The 19,986-nt window shown below is 42.9% G+C and overlaps 1 protein-coding gene across 1 annotated transcript in view; it reads right to left on the minus strand.

Moving 5' to 3' along the window:
- ireb2 (iron-responsive element binding protein 2) overlaps nucleotides 1-19,986 on the minus strand; it is a 58,677-nt gene that overhangs the window by 15,523 nt on the left and 23,168 nt on the right. The window contains exons 11-19 of the mRNA XM_084334693.1: nucleotides 18,113-18,229; nucleotides 15,605-15,764; nucleotides 12,009-12,144; nucleotides 9,985-10,069; nucleotides 8,168-8,324; nucleotides 3,676-3,800; nucleotides 2,882-2,986; nucleotides 2,251-2,393; nucleotides 1,473-1,620 (exon numbers count right to left, since the gene is read on the minus strand). Coding sequence (XP_084190819.1) covers nucleotides 1,473-1,620; nucleotides 2,251-2,393; nucleotides 2,882-2,986; nucleotides 3,676-3,800; nucleotides 8,168-8,324; nucleotides 9,985-10,069; nucleotides 12,009-12,144; nucleotides 15,605-15,764; nucleotides 18,113-18,229 — 1,176 coding nt within the window. The remainder of the gene's footprint in view (nucleotides 1-1,472; nucleotides 1,621-2,250; nucleotides 2,394-2,881; nucleotides 2,987-3,675; nucleotides 3,801-8,167; nucleotides 8,325-9,984; nucleotides 10,070-12,008; nucleotides 12,145-15,604; nucleotides 15,765-18,112; nucleotides 18,230-19,986) is intronic.

The following is a 19,986-nucleotide window of genomic DNA, read 5'->3' on the forward strand; positions in this document are numbered from 1 at the left end:
AAAAAAGAAAAGAAAAAAAATCATTTTTTTTAATCTTTTTTTTTCTTCTTTTTACATGTTTTGGCCTTAAATAGTTTCAAAATATCAGTCATTTCTGAAAATAAGTTACAAAAGTAAAAAAAATTATGCGTTTTGGAAAATAGCTCTTTATTTGATTATCATAAAAAAGTGTTTTCTATACAGAGATATCGACATCGGTAAATATCGGTATCGGCCAGAACAGCAATATTAATATCGGTTATCGGTATCGGCCACAATTTTCACATCGGTGCATCACTAGTTAAAATGAATATGAAGTTTGGAAGGGGGCAGGAAACATACGTTTTCACCCTGCTCCTTTTCAGCCATGGGTGTATCATGTTAACACTGTCACTGCCACACACGAGATATCTCGGGTTTCCGATAGTTATGTTGAAAGCCACTCACGAGATTTCTCTGATTTTTTTTGTTTTTAGCGATCTGAAATCATATTGCATCACGCGAGCCTACCCGAGTATACCCGAGCGCCGCCGGCGATCATATGTGGAAAAAAGCGCCCCCTATCGTCTCCCAGATGACATAAGGGATTTTGGAATGGACTCAATGAAAATGGATGGGGAAAAAAAATCCGGTACTCCACATTTTCCAGTCCACTGATCCAGCCGGGGTTACCAGAGTTCATTCTGGAGCCTCTGAGCCCCGCTGATCATGGAGTTCTACTGTATCACGTTGGATCCATACACTTATCGATTTTTTCGAATGGTGATCAGGAATTGGAATATACCAGTTGGATACCATCTGATGTCAGGTAAGGAATCTATGTTATCAGTGTTAGGATAATCAGACAAATGTTGATGAAGATATAGGCTGTTTTGTGAAATGGGCTCTTTCGGTTTCACTGTAAAAGTCCAAGAGGAAATCAACACAGCGATTATCCGTGCACGGCCCGAATGTGCTTGCGTGCACGTAGAATATTGATCATCTAGCGTTTATTTGAAAACGATTCATAAATAGGCAGACGAATATCAACGTTCTGGAATATTCCAGTAAAAGACGATTATCATAGAATGGTCCAGAATGAACTGTTTTTTATCTCAAAACGGGTGCTTTTCTAAATGCTCTGAAACGGAAATGAAGCGATAAAAAACCAATCTGCCTTGACAGCACTGACTGGAAAAGTAGTCTTTGATAAGCGACGGGCAGATTAGACACATAGCCATAATTTTAAACATAGATTAGGCGATATTAACGTTAACATTGAAGTGGACCGTGGCATCAAGGGGGTAAAAAGGAAAACCCGGCGTGGCACTCAAAGTGTTAAAAAAGAAAAAAGAAATATGTTGGTGATATTGTGCAAAGATGAACTGTACCCCCATGTACGAAACAAAATAAAATGAATGAATGAATGAATACATAGAAGTGCTGGATTTGGGTTTTTCTAAACATGGTGTGGAGGTGACAGACAAACGGACACATTTCCTGGCCTCACTCACACTCTGTCCTGATGGAATGTGCAGAGTCTTGGGTCCTGGTTTGCCCATGAAGCGGTTCTGGAGCTTGATGCTGGCGAACGTGCCCCTGGTCATGACGGCGTCGTTCCCTCGGCGAGCGCCGTACGAGTTGAACTCCCGCGGCGTCAGGCTGATGTGACACAGACAGCAAAAACATCCACAATAAACATCCTCAAACACTAGGCTGGATTTGGTCGACAAAACTACAGTAATCTGATTGTGACCTCATCAGCTGATGGTATAATTCTAACATATTATTCACAAAGGCGAGTCTTTGATTAAGAGTTTACTGACAGAATGACATGTTGCAACACAGAGAGACCTAGGCTACAGTAATGGGCACTGCCCTAGATCTCTGTAGAATGACATGTTGAAACAGAGACCTAGGTTACAGCAATAACAAAGTATCTATATATGATAGGAGATAAAAATAAGTGTAGCATTGATATACATAATATGAGTAATAGATATGATGTACAGAGTATAAGGGAATGGTGTAGATAGAAGGCTATGTGTGTGCAAAGTTGAAGGGTATGTGTATGCATTTGTGTGTAACAGAGAGAGAGAGAGAGAGAGACAGGGGGCAACTCCTGTGTCTTTAAAAAGAGAAATTGGAGCCAAACATCAGCTTTCATCCTGTGACCCACCTGGCCCCTTGCTAGGACCAACCAGTGGGTCACGACAATCACACACACAAAACAAGAACAATCTACAAAAATTTATATTATGGAGGTAAAACAACAACAAAAGTAAGACTGACCGTTTGCTCAGCAGGTACTTTGCAGCGGTGCTGACCCTGGCGATGCTGCCGGCAGGAGAGATGTGGTCCGTGGTCACCTTGTCCCCCAGGAACAGTAAGGCGTGGGCATTCTCTATCGCCTGAGGAGGCTGCACCTCTTTACCCTGGGAACAAGGACACATCCAAGCTATTGGCATCTTGTAGTAGCATTAAACGCCTCGTATCTTTTTATACATACGTTTTCTAATGTACCTCGTCTCTGGGCGAGAGCTAGACTAATGCAGTCATTTTCTTTTTAACATTTTGAGTGTGGGGTAGCCAGGGAGGGAAGAATATCATTTATTTAAAATGGTGTTTGCTACACCCACCAGAAACTGCATGATAAAATATGAGAAGAAAGAGGTGCTGGAAAATACATATTTAAATTGGATTTTAATTACTTTCTCTGCAAAAAACCTAACACGCATGTTCCACAGATTCAAGGGAGTTTTATGAAATTGTTAAAAAGACACATAATGTCCCCTTTAATCAAACACCTTGAAGTTCCCTTTAACAACAGTAAGAACAACAACATTTCAGTAACAGGAAATAGTGAAAAATGTCTTGGTCCAACCTCTACAAATACTGTGACTGTCATAAATGTGAGACTGACCAATTTGTTGAAGAAGGATGGAGAGCGGATGTATGTGGACTTGGGATCCCAGGGAAAAACCACAGAATCTGGACATTCAAGGTTGTTCCAAAATGTGTTCCCTTTCTGAAAACGAGAGCAGGAACAGCGATCATCACTTTAAGCGTCTGTCTGTAAATTCCGTAAAGATAGAGTTTCACACACTATTTCCCCTCTACAAGTAAATACAATCATGCTCCGATTGACCTCTTTAAATATAATGCTCATTAAAAACCAAAGCATATTTGTAATATTGCTGTGATAAGGTGTTTGGCATTTTCAACTAATGGCTAATAACTCATTCACCATAAAAAACAAACAACAAATCATTCATTATTATGGGGAGTGTATGCGGTAGAAAATAGTTCCTACATGAAACCGCTCACAACAAAGTCTGTGGATTATCTTTTGTTAATGTCTAGAAATCATGACTCCATTTAACACATGTATTTCTTTGGTGCTTTGAGCGCCACACGCCAAATGACATTGAGCACCATTGCAATGAAATTACGCCAGATATCTCTACGTCAGATATCTCCACGTCAGATATCTCCAAAACTAAGCAAATCACACGGAAACTATCTGGATGAATAGAAATTACTCTGGTTAAGGGGGGGGGGGGGGTAATATGTGGGGGTGGGGGTTGAACTGCCCCTTTAATGACACCAAACATAAGGGCAGCTATATTTAATACAGTCCCACATTCCAAATAAATGATCAGAATACCCATGCGTGTGTAAAACAAACTGTCCATTTGGAGACGGCTCGCTACTCACCTCCATCCTCCCCCGGAGCTCGCTGAAGATGGAGGAGATGACAGTCTCCTCCTCAGTCTGCTGCACCTCCTCCCTGCTTGGCCAAACGTCCCGCAGGTACACCTCCTTCCCCTCCGACGTCACGCCTGACCAGGAGGACATGGGGCACAATCAGGGACTGCAATCAATGCCCACCAGCCACTGGACAGATTGTGGTGGACTTGGACTGTGGCTAGCGAACAGGGGTTTCACATAGGACACCGTCTGATCGGAGCTGCGCTCGCCACTCGGTTCAGAGCACATCTGACTAGATATCACGGAGGAGAGGGCAAAATAGGTGGGGTTTTCAGAGTATTGATTAATAAAATTTATTTATTGAGTAGAACGATGGATAAAGTTCATGTTTGTTTATTATTTGTCAGAAGAAAATACTTTATAATGAAATGCTTGTTTCTGTATGAGCCCCTGAGAGTGTGCTACATACAGTAAAAAAAAATAAAGAAGTAAAAAGTAGGTAAAGTCATATACATACAATATACAATACAGCGTAAAATGAGTAACAGTGAGGTAGAATGCAGAGTTACAAAACTTGGGGTAGGGTGCAAATGAAGTATGAATGTAGTGCAAATGTCTTTAATAATAGATGGATATAAAGTGTATTAAAGTGTCTAAAGTGAATAAAGTGAGTGGTAAGGCGAGTGTTTGTTGTACTGGCCATGAGGCTCCGGTATCGCTTGCCTGACCGCAGTAGTTCAAAGAGGCAGTTGAACTACTGGTGACTAGAGTCTTTGATTATTCTCTTGTTATAAACGTCCTGGAGGGGCGGCCGGGTAGCGCAGCGGACTAAGCGTCTGTCTACCACCGCAGAGACAGTGGGATCGAATCCAGCTGCGGTACCTCCGGCTTGGTTGACCGTCCAATACTGACACAATTGGCAGTGTCAGCGGGTGGGAAAGCCGGTGGGGTGGGTCCTGGTCGTTGTAAACAGCGACTCCTACAGTTCAGTCGGGGCGCCTGCACAGCGAGGGAAGGATCTGTGGGAGGTAGTGTGACCTTTCCACACGTTACATTCCCCCAGTGAGAGTCCGCACTGCCAGGTGAAAAGAAGTGGTGGGCTGGCTACACATGTGTCGGAGGAATCATGTGATAGTCTCCGCCCTCCCAAACCGACGGTAGGGGGTAGAGTGCGCAACGACCAGGAAGGGGATTGGGAATTGGCATAACGACTAACATTGGGATGGGAGAAAAATGGAAAAAAGGGAGAAAAGAGATGATACAAAAAAAAAAAAAACCTGGAGAGTGGGAAGCCCACCTCCAATTGTGCACTCGGCTGAACGGGCCACTCTCTGTAGTCTGCTGCGGTCTTGTGCGGTGCTATTCCGAAACCAGGAGGTGATGTTACCAGTCAGGATGCTCTCTATTGTGCATGAGTAGAAGTTATTGAGGATCTTCTGACTCATTTTGAACTTCCCTAGGCGCCTAAGGAAGTAGAGGCGTTGCCGTGGATTCTTCACTACACTGTCAATGTGTGTGGTCCATGTCAAGTCCTCGGATATGTAGACTCTGAGGTACTTAAAACTGCTCACTCTTTGACATTGTATTGTTTAAATATGCCTGGCATTGTTGTTTTGGTTTGAAATGCGTTGGTAGAAATCAGTAAATTGTTTTTTGCCAGTATCAACCTTCCTTCCTCTACCTGCCTTTCGTTTTTTTCTATTGGAGACAGGGATTCGTCACACATTCGTTACCAAAAAGCAGTTCATGCCCCGTTCACAGTGCAAGCATGGTACCATGTCAGGCGTGTGTCTATACATTTAAATCCTTTAGACAACAACCAATAGCATAGCCGTGTAAATTAGTTTTTAGATGTTAGATTTATTCAATTCTTTCCCCATCACCCCAATTGTTGTGTGCAGTCATAGTTGAAGTTGCACTTGCAGTTGTGTACTTTCAGTTAAGTTGGTGTGTAATGTTACCACTCAATCATTTGGATTGACTGTACAAATTCAAGGCACGTCGTAACCACTACACCTCCCTATTGGCTGTTAAAAAAAGCAGACTTGTATGATTCTGTGTCTGAAGACTTCGATTAGAGTTTATTTTCCAACGGTTCAACTTGTGTCTATTTAATTGACTCATCTCAAACCCCATCCTCTTTTATTGACTTCAGTGGGTCAACAACAATTAAGCAAACTAATTGGATTATACTTAAACTCTTAAGCCCTACCCATATCTTCAGAAAATTTGCCTAAAAGTACATACCCAAGTAAATGGAAGATTGCTCCACTTCTACAAGGTCCATTTGCATCTATGGACATCTATGGACCTCATGGAATGTATTCCCAGTGTCCTAAATATTGTGTTGGTTACTATGCTCGAGTAAATTGTAATGAACCAAAGGAGAATATAAATTATTATTATTTGTCGTCGTCCCCCCCCCCCCCCCACCCTCATCTTTGACGGCGAATAACACCATGCTAACATTGACCAAAAGTGAGAATTGCTTTTGTATGCATATGCTCACTACATTTATTGCTCCATCTCCGCCCACTACAAACATGGGAACTCTCTAACCCCTGTCCCCCCCCCCTCTCTGAGTCATTGTCTCGTAGTGCTGACCAAGGTGGTGGATGTCTCGGGGTCTTGCCCAAGATTGCAGTGACTGTTCTACGTGCACCACGAGGCCATGGGTCAGCTTCTTACAGTCTTCTGTCCGTGGTCTGTCAACGTGGTTCAGACGTTCATTGCTGGGTTAAGTACTTCTATTCTATTCACATAATATGCTTACTACATATATCTATTCTATTCACATATGCTTACCACTTGTATCTATTGCTATGTCCGCCCATCACTATCATGCAAACTGTCTAACGCCTGTCCCGTCTCCCTGTGAGTCTCGTAGTGATGACCGGAGTGTTGGACGTCCTGTGATAAAGACCGGGAGGATGCGACCCCATCTGTGCCGCCCCTTCGCCTCAACTAGATCCGCTATCAGCGCTATCTTTAATCCTTCAAAAATGTTCAGTTGCTATCGCTATCAGCTCTATCTTTAATCTTAATCTTTCAAAATGTTCAGTTGCTATCGCTATCAGCTCTATCTTTAATCTTTCAAAATGTTCAGTTGGTATCACATGCACTTATCCCACTACACACATGAGTGCATGCCTACCAATTGTTCACCTGTTTTATTGCAACACTACTATCACCGACATCTAAGGGAGATCCCCCCTTGAATGTCCCTTCTAAGGTTTCTCTTCTCCACATTGTGGTGCATTTTTTCCTTTTGCTAGGTTTTAGTGAGTTTTTCCTTACCTTCGTGTGGGGTATGTCTGAGAGTGTTGCATTTATTTATTTTGCATTTATAATTGTTTTTTTTGACTTTATGGTGTTCTTGTTTTGTTCTTGACTTATTGTGATGTTTCTTCTTGACTTGTTTAAAGAAGACGTGTCCGGCCCATGGGGACATTAACGTGTGTTGTCGGGCCTTACAAATACATTTTATTTGATTTGTAGATACAGTACTGAATTTTGCCATCCGGTCACATGGCATTTGAAATATGAATATAGAATATCAGGCCTATAAATGACATTATGGCCAAGTCATACATCTATGGATCGGGCCAAATATCCTCTTTCCAATGGCAGAGTTAAATCTGGATTTAGTACCACCAGGCGCCTGATACAGGGCAGCAAAGACCGTGAATGAAATCTACTGTAAGTACAGTTACTTTTGTATAATGTCCATAGCTCCGCCATTTTAGATTAACGCGGATTGCAATGCGTTTTTTTTCTAGACGTTAACAGAAAGGTATAGAAAAAATATACGTTGTATTTATGAAAATCATGTCCGAAAAATGATGTGAAAAATTGTTGGACTTCAGTTGTCGGTGGCTGGTGTGAGATGGGCAGTGTCGTTTTATGAAATTTCGACGTCCATCGAAAGCCCTGGGTCTCTCGTTCTTAGGACTACAACGATTTCATGAGTGCATCTTCTCGCGTCTAAATAGTCCGTTTTTTATAAGCTCATATTTCGCTAATAACATTTTAAATCATTGGTAAACAAACAGTGCTGAAAATACACACTTTGACTGCTGTTTTGATAGGGTTATGGTCTTTACTCTTGGCTACATTTGAAAAAGAAACGCAACATTACTTTATACTATATATGCTATATTGATCTATTTATGACGAGAAATAAATCTCGTACCGGTACCGGGCCGATCAGGCTTAAGAGGTTAAGGGATGTCCCAATTCGATCTGAAATAATTCTGTTTCGCCTATATTAAGCCTAATCAAATTCTAATCCTATTTTGTAAAAAATATATGAAGGGAAAGCTGTGATGCAGGCTTATGCAAAGCTATTCAATTACAAAACATATCTCGTCTACATTGAATTGGTTTTACTAACTTTAATATACTTGAAGTGTGCACCATGCAGCTGTATTATGTAGGAAACACAAATATGGTATCGAGACTCTGTATCAAACTTGATCGGCATCTCTATTATACTTACCCAAAGGGTCTTTCTCAAAGTCGATACCCACAGTGCCTGCGATGGCATATGCGACCACAAGGGGTGGAGAGGCAAGGTAGTTGGCACGCACGCAGTCACATATGCGACCTTCGAAATGCCTGTTGGTAGATAACACTCCACAAGCCACTAGGTCCCCCTATAACAAAGTATATGGATGAAGTTAGAATTCCTGTAAACTAGGAATAAACTGATATGAAACCTTTTAGTAGTATTCTAATCTTATACAGTGTAAGAAACCCAGTGTTTTTCTTCTGAAATGTAAAGCTACACTATGGAGGACTGGCCCCCTGTGGTTGTGAGAGGTGACTGCAGCTTGTTTAAAAATGGCAAAAAAGATTTTTTTTTCAAGCAAGATAACTTGCTAGGTAAATTGCAATGTTATACAAATGAAACCGTATAGATGGGTTTTGTCAGACAAAAGTCAAAAAGGTATGTAGTCCTGGTCAGAACAATGGGGCAGATTTGCATTTGTTAGCCATGCTAGCGATCTATACAATGAATCCATGCCAAAGCTAGATATGTAAATGATAAATGGTGCATTTATATAGCGCTTTGATTGGTCAGTCTAGAAACCCATCTCTAAGCTTTTATGGATTCTGCGGCACTGATTGGACCCAACCAGGAGGCCTGTATATTTTCCCCAACGGAGTTTCACTTCCACGTTCGGTTTGCACGATCTGATTGGCCACAGACGTTTCTCTCAGCGCCAATCGCGTTACTCCTAACAAACTGGTTAAGCTTGGCGACTCTTTCGAAGTTGGTTAAGGTTAGTTGGTTAAGGTTAGGGTTGGTTGGTTAAGGTTAATGTTAGGGTTAGGGTAACAGCCTGCTGGCGCGATTGTTAGGAGTAATGCGATTGGCGCTGAAAAAAACGTTAGTGGCCAATCAGATCGCGCAAACCGAACGCAGAAGTGAAACTCCGTTGGGTAAAATATACACGCAACCAGGAGAGCTCATAATATGGGCAATTTTACTGCGTTTCATGCATCGCTGTTGGGAGGGTTCTCTCTTATTCAGCCCAAGTCCGCCATTTAGCTAGATAAAGAAGCAATATCTTTCTCTGAAAAAGTTGCATAGTGCAGGTTTAAAGCAAAACGGAAGGTTTGGCAATTTTACCTTTTTCTCTCACTGATCATGTTGATTTTATTTGCATAGCAACACGAAAGGCTAAAAGCAGAAATGTGCCATTTTAAAAATCACAGCCGTCACGGATAACAGTTTCCTGTGGCAATCAACATGAATGGTAAGTGAGAGGAAAAAAAACATGGTTTGTGGTACTTAAAACCACAAAGAAAAGAAAAGTGTAAAATATGGGATATTTAAAGGTGCTATAGATAACATTCGGCCACTAGATGTTACACTAGAGCTGCACCAGCATGTCATTTATCCAATCAGGTGCATTCCACACGGGGAAATGGAAAGTAGGGAGGGGTACATGCCTGCAACATGTAAACAACATTTTCTTTTATATTAATCAATATCTTTTTTTGGGGGGGGGGGGGGGGGGGGGGGGCAATACCTTTATTATTATATTATTTATATAAAAAATTCTTAAAAAAAGGATTACTCCACATATTCGAATAGCACCTTTAAGGCCTCATCTGCCTTTGCCATCTAATAGTTAGCTATTCATTTAGCTGACAATAGCAGGCAGTTAGTATTATTTATTTACCTGGACAAAGGTACGTACTAGCCAGATCCCGATCTGGCAGAGGGGACTAAGTAGGTGGTGACAAGACGGTGAAAAAGAACAACTACTACAGAAACTAGTATTAAAACATCCTGTGGACAAATACCTGTTTGATGGCATCGATGACAGCTTCTGGTAATGGTGCTGTGTTTCCAACACAGGTGGCACAGCCATATCCTATCACCTCAAACCTGCAGGAAAAGAGCGCCCATCACTGTGGTGGTTGCATGAAACACTTGCCGATTTAATTTTGACACATATGATCATGTGTGTACTTATCAGGTAGTACTCTACTGGTATTGAGGTAGTGTGGACTTACCCTAGCTGGCTGAGCTCAGGTAGTATTCTACTGGTATTGAGGTAGTGTGGACTTAAGGCCTCTACATGCTACAGCAACTTCAAAGCAACTGCACCACAACATCGACAAAGCAACGGTGTTGCAGACAGTCTGCCTTTATGCTTCTGCAACATCGACGCACAGCCTATGCAACATTGTACCCCGTATGTAGCTAGGTTCCCTAGATAGATGACGCTTCCCTTCTCAACCAACCCATTGATAACCAGCAGAAAAATAAGCATAATTTTTACTTCCGGGCGGGGGGTTTCAAAATAAAAGAGCGATGTCTAAAAGCACCGTAAATACGTTTATTTTTTACAATATCTAACGTTACACAAACCTAAACTAATCTAAAGTTAGTTTAGGTTCGTGTTAACGTTAGATAATGTACAAAATAAACGTATTTCCGGTGCTTTTAGACGTCGCTCTTTTATTTTGAAATCCCCCGACCGGAAGTATTATAGTGTCTGTTGCTAGCAGCTTAACTTTTGTCGGCCGGTTGCCGGTTCTGTGCTTTTTCGAGCTAACTTAACGTCATTAGTTTCCAATGGAGAGGAGAGAAAGACCTCGGCTCACATGCAGCTCAAACTACCTGTTGGAATAAATTAATTGATTGATGTTTTTTATTTTTTTTCGATTTTTCTCCCATCCCACCCTTCCTGGTTGTTGCGTACTTTCCCCTACTGTTGGTCCGGGAGACCGGAGACTGTCACATGCTTTCCTCCGACGCATGTGCAGCCTGGGGCAGGCCAACCTGGCCGCGCAGGTTCTCACCGGGGAGAGTGTAGCGTGTGGGAGGCCACACTATCTCTCCTTAGTTCCAACCCTTGCTGAGCAGGCGCCCCGACCGAACTGTAGGGGTCGCTGTCCACAACGCCCAGGACCCACCCTTCAGCTTTCCCACCCCCTGATACAGCCAATTGTATCAGTGTGAGAGGCCAGCCAAGCTGATAGCAATGCCGGGAGCTGGATTCAAACAGGCGAATCCAGTGTCTCTCGGTGTTGGTGACGAACGTAATCTCTGTGCGCCACCTGCCCCCCCCGATTGATTGATGTTTAACTTGTCCCTGTGTGTGTCCAGTCATTTCGACTAGCAAACGTTGTATTTAACGTTACCTCAGGATACCATTGTATTTAGTTGGTTAGCTATGTAGCTAATGTGGATAGCATTTTGTATAGCATCAATGCTAGCTGGCTGGCTACAGCTTTATTTACTAAATTATGGAGGCTTTTTAATCGTCAAGGTAAGAGAGGATTTGTCATGATCAACTGAAGGCGTATGCTATGGAACAATATGTGCTTGGGTTTTCAGAAAAAGGCCAGCTATGACGCTAATTATTTAGCTAATATTGATAGCATAGCTTGCTGGCTACAACAATGGAGGATACGCTTCCTGCCTCCCTGCAGGACCAATATTATTCTATGACAGCCCCGCCCCCATTCGCTAACCAACCAATCACTGCTACGCAACATCAGCGCAAGGTTCTTCAGATTAGATTTGAGAGAGATGTACGCAACATCCTCGCAACACAGTCTACAAGACCCTCTGCAACAACCGCGTTGAAATCGCGCTGATGTTTTGTTGCAGTTGCTTTGAAGTTGCTGTAGCATGTAGAGGCCTTTACCCTAGCTGGCTGAGGTAAGGTAGTACTCCACTGGTATTGAGGTAGTGTGTACTTACCCTAGCTGGCTGAGGTAAGGTAGTACTCCACTGGTATTGAGGTAGTGTGTACTTACCCTAGCTGGCTGAGGTAAGGTAGTACTCCACTGGTATTGAGGTAGTGTGGACTTACCCTAGCTGGCTGAGGTAAGGTAGTACTCCACTGGTATTGAGGTAGTGTGTGACCATGCCGCTCCCAGGAGCCAGGTTGGTCTGGATATAAGGTTTGACACTAAGCCCCGCCTCCACCGCCTTCTTGGCCAACAGACCTGCCAATCACAAACAGCAACATTAGCAGGCCACCCAGTTGAAGTCAGATTTTACATTCCAGGGACATCACTGATTGGAGAGTTCGGTCTATGATTTCTAGCTTTAGGAGAGAGTGGTGCATGTTCACAAATACTGACTGAACTGTCCTGGGGCACAGGAAGAACATACTGACGGAACTGTCCTGGGGCACAGCAGGAAGAACATACTGACTGAACTGTCCTGGGGCACAGCAGGAAGAACATACTGACTGAACTGTCCTGGGGCACAGCAGGAAGAACATACTGACTGAACTGTCCTGGGGCACAGGAGGAACATACTGACTAAACTGTCCTGGGGCACAGGAAGAACATACTGACTGAACTGTCCTGGGGCACAGGAGGAACATACTGACTGAACTGTCCTGGGGCACAGGAAGAACATACTGACTGAACTGTCCTGGGGCACAGGGAGAACATACTGACTGAACTGTCCCGGGGCACAGGGGGAACATACTGACTGAACTGTCCTGGGGCACAGGAGGAACATACTGACTGAACTGTCCTGGGGCACAGGAGGAACATACTGACTGAACTGTCCTGGGGCACAGCAGGAAGAACATACTGACTGAACTGTCCTGGGGCACAGCAGGAAGAACATACTGACTGAACTGTCCTGGGGCACAGGAGGAACATACTGACTGAACTGTCCTGGGGCACAGGAGGAACATACTGACTGAACTGTCCTGGGGCACAGGAGGAACATACTGACTGAACTGTCCTGGGGCACAGGAGGAACATACTGACTGAACTGTCCTGGGGCACAGGAGGAACATACTGACTGAACTGTCCTGGGGCACAGGAGGAACATACTGACTGAACTGTCCTGGGGCACAGGGAGAACATATCGTTAGCCTCATACGATAATTGCCTAAGTCATTTTTCAAGATTTTTGGAAAAGAAAAAAAAACTAAATTTCCAGCAAATGTGTAAGAGTTTTTCATTTATATTTTGAAAATAAGTTCCTCAAGGTGTATCAACAAGTTTGCAAAAATACAAAAACACAACAACAACCAAAATAAGGTGACTTTTAAACAAAATATGTTGTGACTTAGGCATTTTTTCATCAGACATACATACAGTACATATCATACACTAAGGCAGTTGTTATACTTGCCTAAGTCATGCGATCGCCATCTGTGTATGTAACGTTAAAATGCACAAGTCACACGAGTGAGTTATGCAGATGGGGATTTTTTAACGTAACAAGCGTTCTGATTGGCTGAGGACATAGGCACTAAGCCAGGGCGATGTACAGTAGCAGTGTGAGGAGAGTACAGTTAGGCAGAAATCTCAATTTGGCCAAAAAATTACTTAGGCAATTATCGCATGAGGCTAACGATATGTGAATTCATAAAGTGAGCTGCATTCCCCTTTAATGGAGACATAACAAAGGTCCAATGTCATATTAGAGCATGTAGGGGAAGTAACATATCAAGAAAAATACTCAAGTCAGACGATGATGGTTCAAATCTCCACAGTATAATGTCTGGTGTCTGGTCAGAGTAGAAAGCAGGTTTGTCAGATTTGCACATAAACAACGACTCCCTGTGGAGAGGGGACTAACTGGTACTAATATGAGATCCATGTCTGAAAGACAAACCTGCTCCACGCACTGTTGGAGCAGTTTTGTCCAAATAACGGCCGCTTGGAAATTTGCTCCAATGTTTTTGGAGATTGAACGGCTGTAAAAGGACTGGGGTTAACGCTCAGTTCAACGTGAGGTTTAACTATCGTAAACGATCATCCGGCTATATTCTCCCCAGTTAGTATTTCTCCCCAGTTAGTAGCTAAATTAATAAACTTAGTGGAAGTAATCTGGGATTAAAATCATCGCTTTATCCATCTGGAGTTGCGAGTCTACGAAGGACATACCTTTGTAGACCGGGTCCTTTAAAGGCTACAACCCCTGAATTGAGACACAGCGTATGTCTGTGCAGAGTGTTTTAGATACTAGAATTAAAGATGGATTTCCAAAAGGAGAGCAAAGCGAGGCAATGCCAAAACATATGCATTAGCGATGCTGGGGCCTGCTTGCATCAGTCATGACAATGTCAGGTTTCATTTTAGACAACTTGACCTTGGTCGGGTAAATATGATGAATGAGGCTGTGGCGTGTGGCGGGCATAGAGAGAGGATGAATGGATTCTGTCTAAAACCTCATCCCACTCCTCATCCTGAGACGTATAATTCAGTCTCCCACGTCTGTCTGGCTGGAAAAGCTGGGGAAGGTTGAATTTGAGGGATAGTTGGGAAAAGGAGGCTAAATGTTTTGTCTACATACAGATCTTCAAACATTTGAATGCCCCTTCTACGCCACATCCAAAAGCATTATCATTTAGAGAGGGAGGAAATGCTTATATATAAGAATTGCTTGTAGGTAGGGCGGCTACGTGGCGTAGTGGGCAAGGCGCTCGCCACGAATGCAGAGACGCTGGGCTCGCCTGTTCGAGCCCAGCGCTCCACATTGCTTTCAGTTTAGCTGGTCGTTCATACTAATACACATTGGCCGTATTAGGGGGTGGGAAACTGATGGGTGGGGATCGGGCGTTGTGGACAGCGACTCCTACAGGTCGGTTGGTGCGCCTGCGCAGTAGAATCAGGAAGTGTCGGGGGCAGCGTGAGCCTCCCACGCGTTACTCCTCGCCACTGAGAGATCGAGCTGCGCAGGTGAAAAGATGCGACTGCTGTTACCTCAAGTACCGGAGGGGACTTGTGCTATGTATGACTTAGTCCACATTGCAGCCGGCTTGTGGGAGGCAAGAAACAGCGTTCGTGACAGGGGAGGGTTGAATTGGATGATACGAAATTGGGATGGGAGAAAATATAGAAAATGGGAGGAAAAAGTGGATAAAAAAAAAAAAAAAAAAAAAATCACTTTTAGTGCTAATGAAATAGAGTAACATAGGGCTGAACTTGAGTTGTACTTGTAATTGTGTACTCACGTTTTTCTGTAGTACCGGTAGTTGCAATATCCCAATTTTCTTTTTTAAAGTATAAGCTGGAAAACACAGTGGGTCCATAGCCTAAAGTCTTATGTAGTACAGGTAGCATAGAAGTACGTTCAGAAATGGGTGATTTAGAGAGATTTTTGTAAACTGTATTAAAATAAAGTTCTCCAGCAATCCATTTCCTCATTGACGGCAACGCATTCCGTGTATTTTTCACTTCCCGTTTTCTCTCGTAAATGTTCACCTAGATCCCAGATTGGCACAAAAGGACTGGGGGTATCATTGGAAAGCTACACTCATTGGCTACAACCCTGTCCAATAAATTTCACAATCTGCGAATGATTGACAGTTGCAGAGCCTTGGGAGTGGTAATCGGACTCTCGCGTGTACAAAGTCGCACCCCTGACATATCGGCGTTTTACGCTATAGTGCCAATTTCATCAACTCCATTATTCTACTAGCCCGCCTCTCACCTGCGGTCAGCATGACGGATGGGTTGCAGTTGTTGGTGCAGCTGATGACGGCGGCGATGACCACGGAGCCATGGGCAAGCTGGTACTCCTGGCCGGCGTGCAGGAAAGGAACGTGCGTCGCCTGCTTCTCTTTGGATATGTGGAAGCCTTTGAAGCCCACCTAGATAGAGAGAGAGAGAGAGAAAACTATATCTCAATTCTGTTCACATTAGGCTACCAAACTGAGTGGGGCCGTCCCCAACTTAAGAAAGCCTTAGTCCACTATTAGTCTTTTGGATAGAGTTGGGTCAGTCGAATAGCCCCGTTGGTATTACACTTTGTTTACATATTTTGTTTAGTAACATGTTATACTGTGGATTTCTCCAGACCTCTCTTGGCAGAGCCTGAGGTGTGACCAGCAGTAGCAACTCCTCTATCCCCACTCCACTCCACTCCCACAGACACACACAACACAACAAAACATACAAAACCAGTTAATGAGGTGGTGCAAAAGGAGCTCTTTAGTGAATATTACTGTAATTCCAGAGGGGTGATTAATAACTGACCTCATTACCATCGTCATGGAAATAACTAATCTCATTATCATCGTCATGGAAATAATTTAATCTCATTGAATAACTAATCTCATTATAATTGATTGATTGATTGATTGAAAACTTTATTAACAGATTGCAGAATGGGTACAATACAGTACAGCTCAATACACACAATTGTTAAGGGGATGCAGACCAGAGAAAGACTTTCGTCTTGTTTACACCAGGGTCCCCCATTTTCAATTCATCAGGACATATATGACATACATGACATACAGATAGTCAGTACTGCTACATCTATACATTTATGACATACCAGATTTGCAAATACAGTACTGTTTGTGATACAGAAGGAGTCAAGAAAAGGGAGTACCGTACTTTTCGGACTATAAGCCGTGGCTTTTTCCCCCATTTTTCGACCCTGCGGCTTATATAACGGTGCGGCTTATATGTGACTCGACGTGACCAAACCCGAAAATGTAAAAATCGAAATATTGCTTTTTTGACAGCATTGAAATGTTATTGATCTGTTCCCTTATTTGCTAAACTTAATACAACTTGTAAATGAGTTAATTCTTGTTATTTGTCCGACAGTATTGTGTCCCAATGCTAATTACATATGGTAATTAAACAATAAAACACCTGCGGCTTATAGTCCAGTGCGGCTTATATATGTACACATCATTCAATTTAGCTGCTGCGGCTTATATTCAGGTGCGGCTTATAGTGCGAAAAGTACGGTATATACATTTGACGTAGAAACTGTACATTGGAGGAGGTTGGGTGGGGGGGGTTGGGTACATTGGGATATTGACAACCATACTGGGTAATTTACATTGGAGGTGGTTGGGGGGGGGGCACACTGTATAAACAAGCAAAACTGTACATTGAGGGGGGGGGGGGGGGGGGGACACTGTACAAACAAACAAAATTGTACATTGGACTATTGACAGAACCATACTAGGTAAATTACTGTACATTGGAGGGGGTTGGGTTAGGATATTTACAGGGGCCAGTGTTGAATTGCAGTCTCCCGTAGGCGTCCCTTGAGAGGTTTTGAAATTGGTTAGTGATCCACATTCCTTTACAGCTTTGGGTAGGGCGTTCCACATTGATGTGGCATAATTGCGAAACGTGTTTAGTCCCTTATTTGAGCCGAATCTGGGTTTAACATGATTTGTGGAGCTCCCTCTGGTGTTGTGATCGTGGTATTCACTGACCTTTGGGAAGTATTTTGACATGTACATGGGTACCTTGGTCGTGTAGTGTATCTTGTAGACCAGGCCCATTGCAAGTTGCTGTACTCTGTCGTCTACTCTAAGCCATCCTAGGTTGTCAAAGTGGGCAGGGGTGAGGTGGGTTCTAGGAGTAAGGTCAAGCAGTAGTCTGACCAGTTTGTTTTGAGATGTTTGTAATTTTGTTTTTAGCGCCTTTGAGGTGCTTTGGTACCATGAGGTGCAAGCATAGTCGTAGTACCCCTGAATGAGTGCTCCTGCCAGAGTCTTCAGGGTATTCTTGTTTACCAGAGAGGAGATCCGGTACAAGAATCGAGTTCGTTGGTTGACTTTTTTTTATTACATTGGATGCCATTTTGTCACAGGAGAGATTAGATTGTAATCACATTTACATTCTACATTTAGCTGATTCTTTTATCCAAAGCAACTTACAGGTTCTGTACAAGTCAGCATGAACCAGGAAGGGTACAACTCTGGCAGCTAAGGGTAAGTAACATTGTTTGTCAAACAGTGTTGAACTTGAGTGCTACAGACTTGAGTGCATATTAGCATAATAGGTAATACTCCCCCCCCCCCCCCCCCCAATGTCAATTCAGATATTGATTGAAGAAGTGTGTTTTTAGTCAACGATGGAAAAATTGGGTTTAGGCTGTCCTGACTGATCAGTGGAAAAAGAGAAAATGCCTGGCAGATGCGCAAGAAAAGTCAATGTGGATTTAAATGTTTGTGTTCCAGGTTACCTTATCATTCAGGCAGCTCTGGAAGTCTTCCTTCATGCTGCTGATGGCCACCCGGTCCTGGGGCCTTTTGGGGCCACTCACATGGGGCACGATGGAGCTCAGGTTGATCTCGATCACCTGGACAATCATTACCGGTAAGTTTTCTTTTAATCTTTTTTTGAAAATTACAAATGGCAACAAAGCAAAATAAATGTAACAAGGAAATCGAAATGTTAATTCTCACTAGATGAAAATATTACCCTAAATTGATACCACCACCAAAATTTACTAGGAAGACATTTTCACAATAAAAGTTCTGGGAAGCTCACATGAATATATACTTGTGAAATGTGAATGACAAGTAATTATCTGTATGAATCTGCAATTAACTAATATAATAAACTACACACCCGCCAGAACACTGCGATCATCAGATGCAGGTCTATTAGAGGTCACGAGAAAGAGTCATAAGAAGATCAGTGATGCAGCCTTTGTAAACTACACCTCAAAACTGTGGAACACGTTACCCAACAATATTAGGGAAGTCAATACGTTAGACATTTTTAAAAGGCTCATCTCTTTACCAAAGCATTTGACTGACTTTACACTATTATACTGCACTATTTCTCTGTGGTTGACATTGCACTTTTTTTTTTTTATCCACTTTTTCTATTTTTCTCCCATCCCAATTCCACTGTGCCAATTCTCCCCTCCCCTATCTTGAACGTTGCTCGCATATGCCCCCCACTGGCCGGTTGTAGGGAGGATAGAAGCCTTGCATCACGTGTCCTCCGGTACACGAGGAGGCAGCCTGCCAGCGCGGACTCTCATTGGCGAGGTGTAACGTGTGGGAAGCTCACACTACCCCCGCCATTTCCTGTCTCTGCTGTGCAGGCGTCCCCAACCAACCTGTAGGAGTCACTGTCCACAACGTCCAGATTACCACCCATCGACTTCCACCCGCTAACTCTGCCAATTGAGTTAGTATGACGGCTGGCCCAAGCCGGAGTCGAACCCGGTGTATCTTGCGTTGGTGACGAGCGCAATGTCCGCTGCGCCACCCAGCTGCCTTGACATTGCACTATTTCTCTGTTTTATTCCCTTTTATGTTTTTATTCTCTTTTATTTTATATATCAAAGGCTGGACATCCGTACTAGTCAATTACTGTTTTCCCACAGATAGGCGGGACGTTTTGGGACCGTGAGCAGGAAATGTGAAAGGCTTTACAGACCAAGTCTTGTGTCTTTTATTATAATTTCTATTCCCCATTTTATTCTCTTATTACTTTATTTTATTATTCATAATTTTACTGTCTATTCTATTCTACTATTTTATTGCACTGCACTATTTTACTCTGTCTATTGCTTTTTATTACAGGTTCAAAACTGTCAGGTAATAAACTGTGTGGGTATCAAGCAAGAAAGACTGTCAGGCTTTAAAACTCTAAGACCCAGGCCAAGAACTGCGCTCTGAGAGGGAGGTTTGCCCTGAGTGGGAGGTTCGAAGGGTCAAAGTGGGTATCAAACAAGAGGGAAGACTGTCAGGTTTTAAACTGTGGACTGGATACCAAACAGAAGGTAAAGACGACTTTGAACTGTTACAATAATCCATAACTATTTTATTGCACTGTAAAAAACTGCGATTTTATAGTATGTCTGCACTTAGTGCTCATTTCATCATTCATGTCTTTTCTATTCTACTAAAACTGAATCAAACTAGGGCTGGGTGATATGACGATATTATATAAATATCGGGTACAGTTCATTAACGATACACTTTTTAAACGTATCGTGGATATCGTGATGTTTTGACCAAGAGGATTGTGTCGTTCAAACAACGCTGCCCCCACACACACACACTACTGCATCAAAGTTACTACTGCGGTCTGTTAATA

Source organism: Notolepis coatsorum (assembly GCF_963971535.1).
Source record: "Notolepis coatsorum genome assembly, chromosome: 18".
Classification (NCBI taxonomy): domain Eukaryota; kingdom Metazoa; phylum Chordata; class Actinopteri; order Aulopiformes; family Paralepididae; genus Notolepis; species Notolepis coatsorum.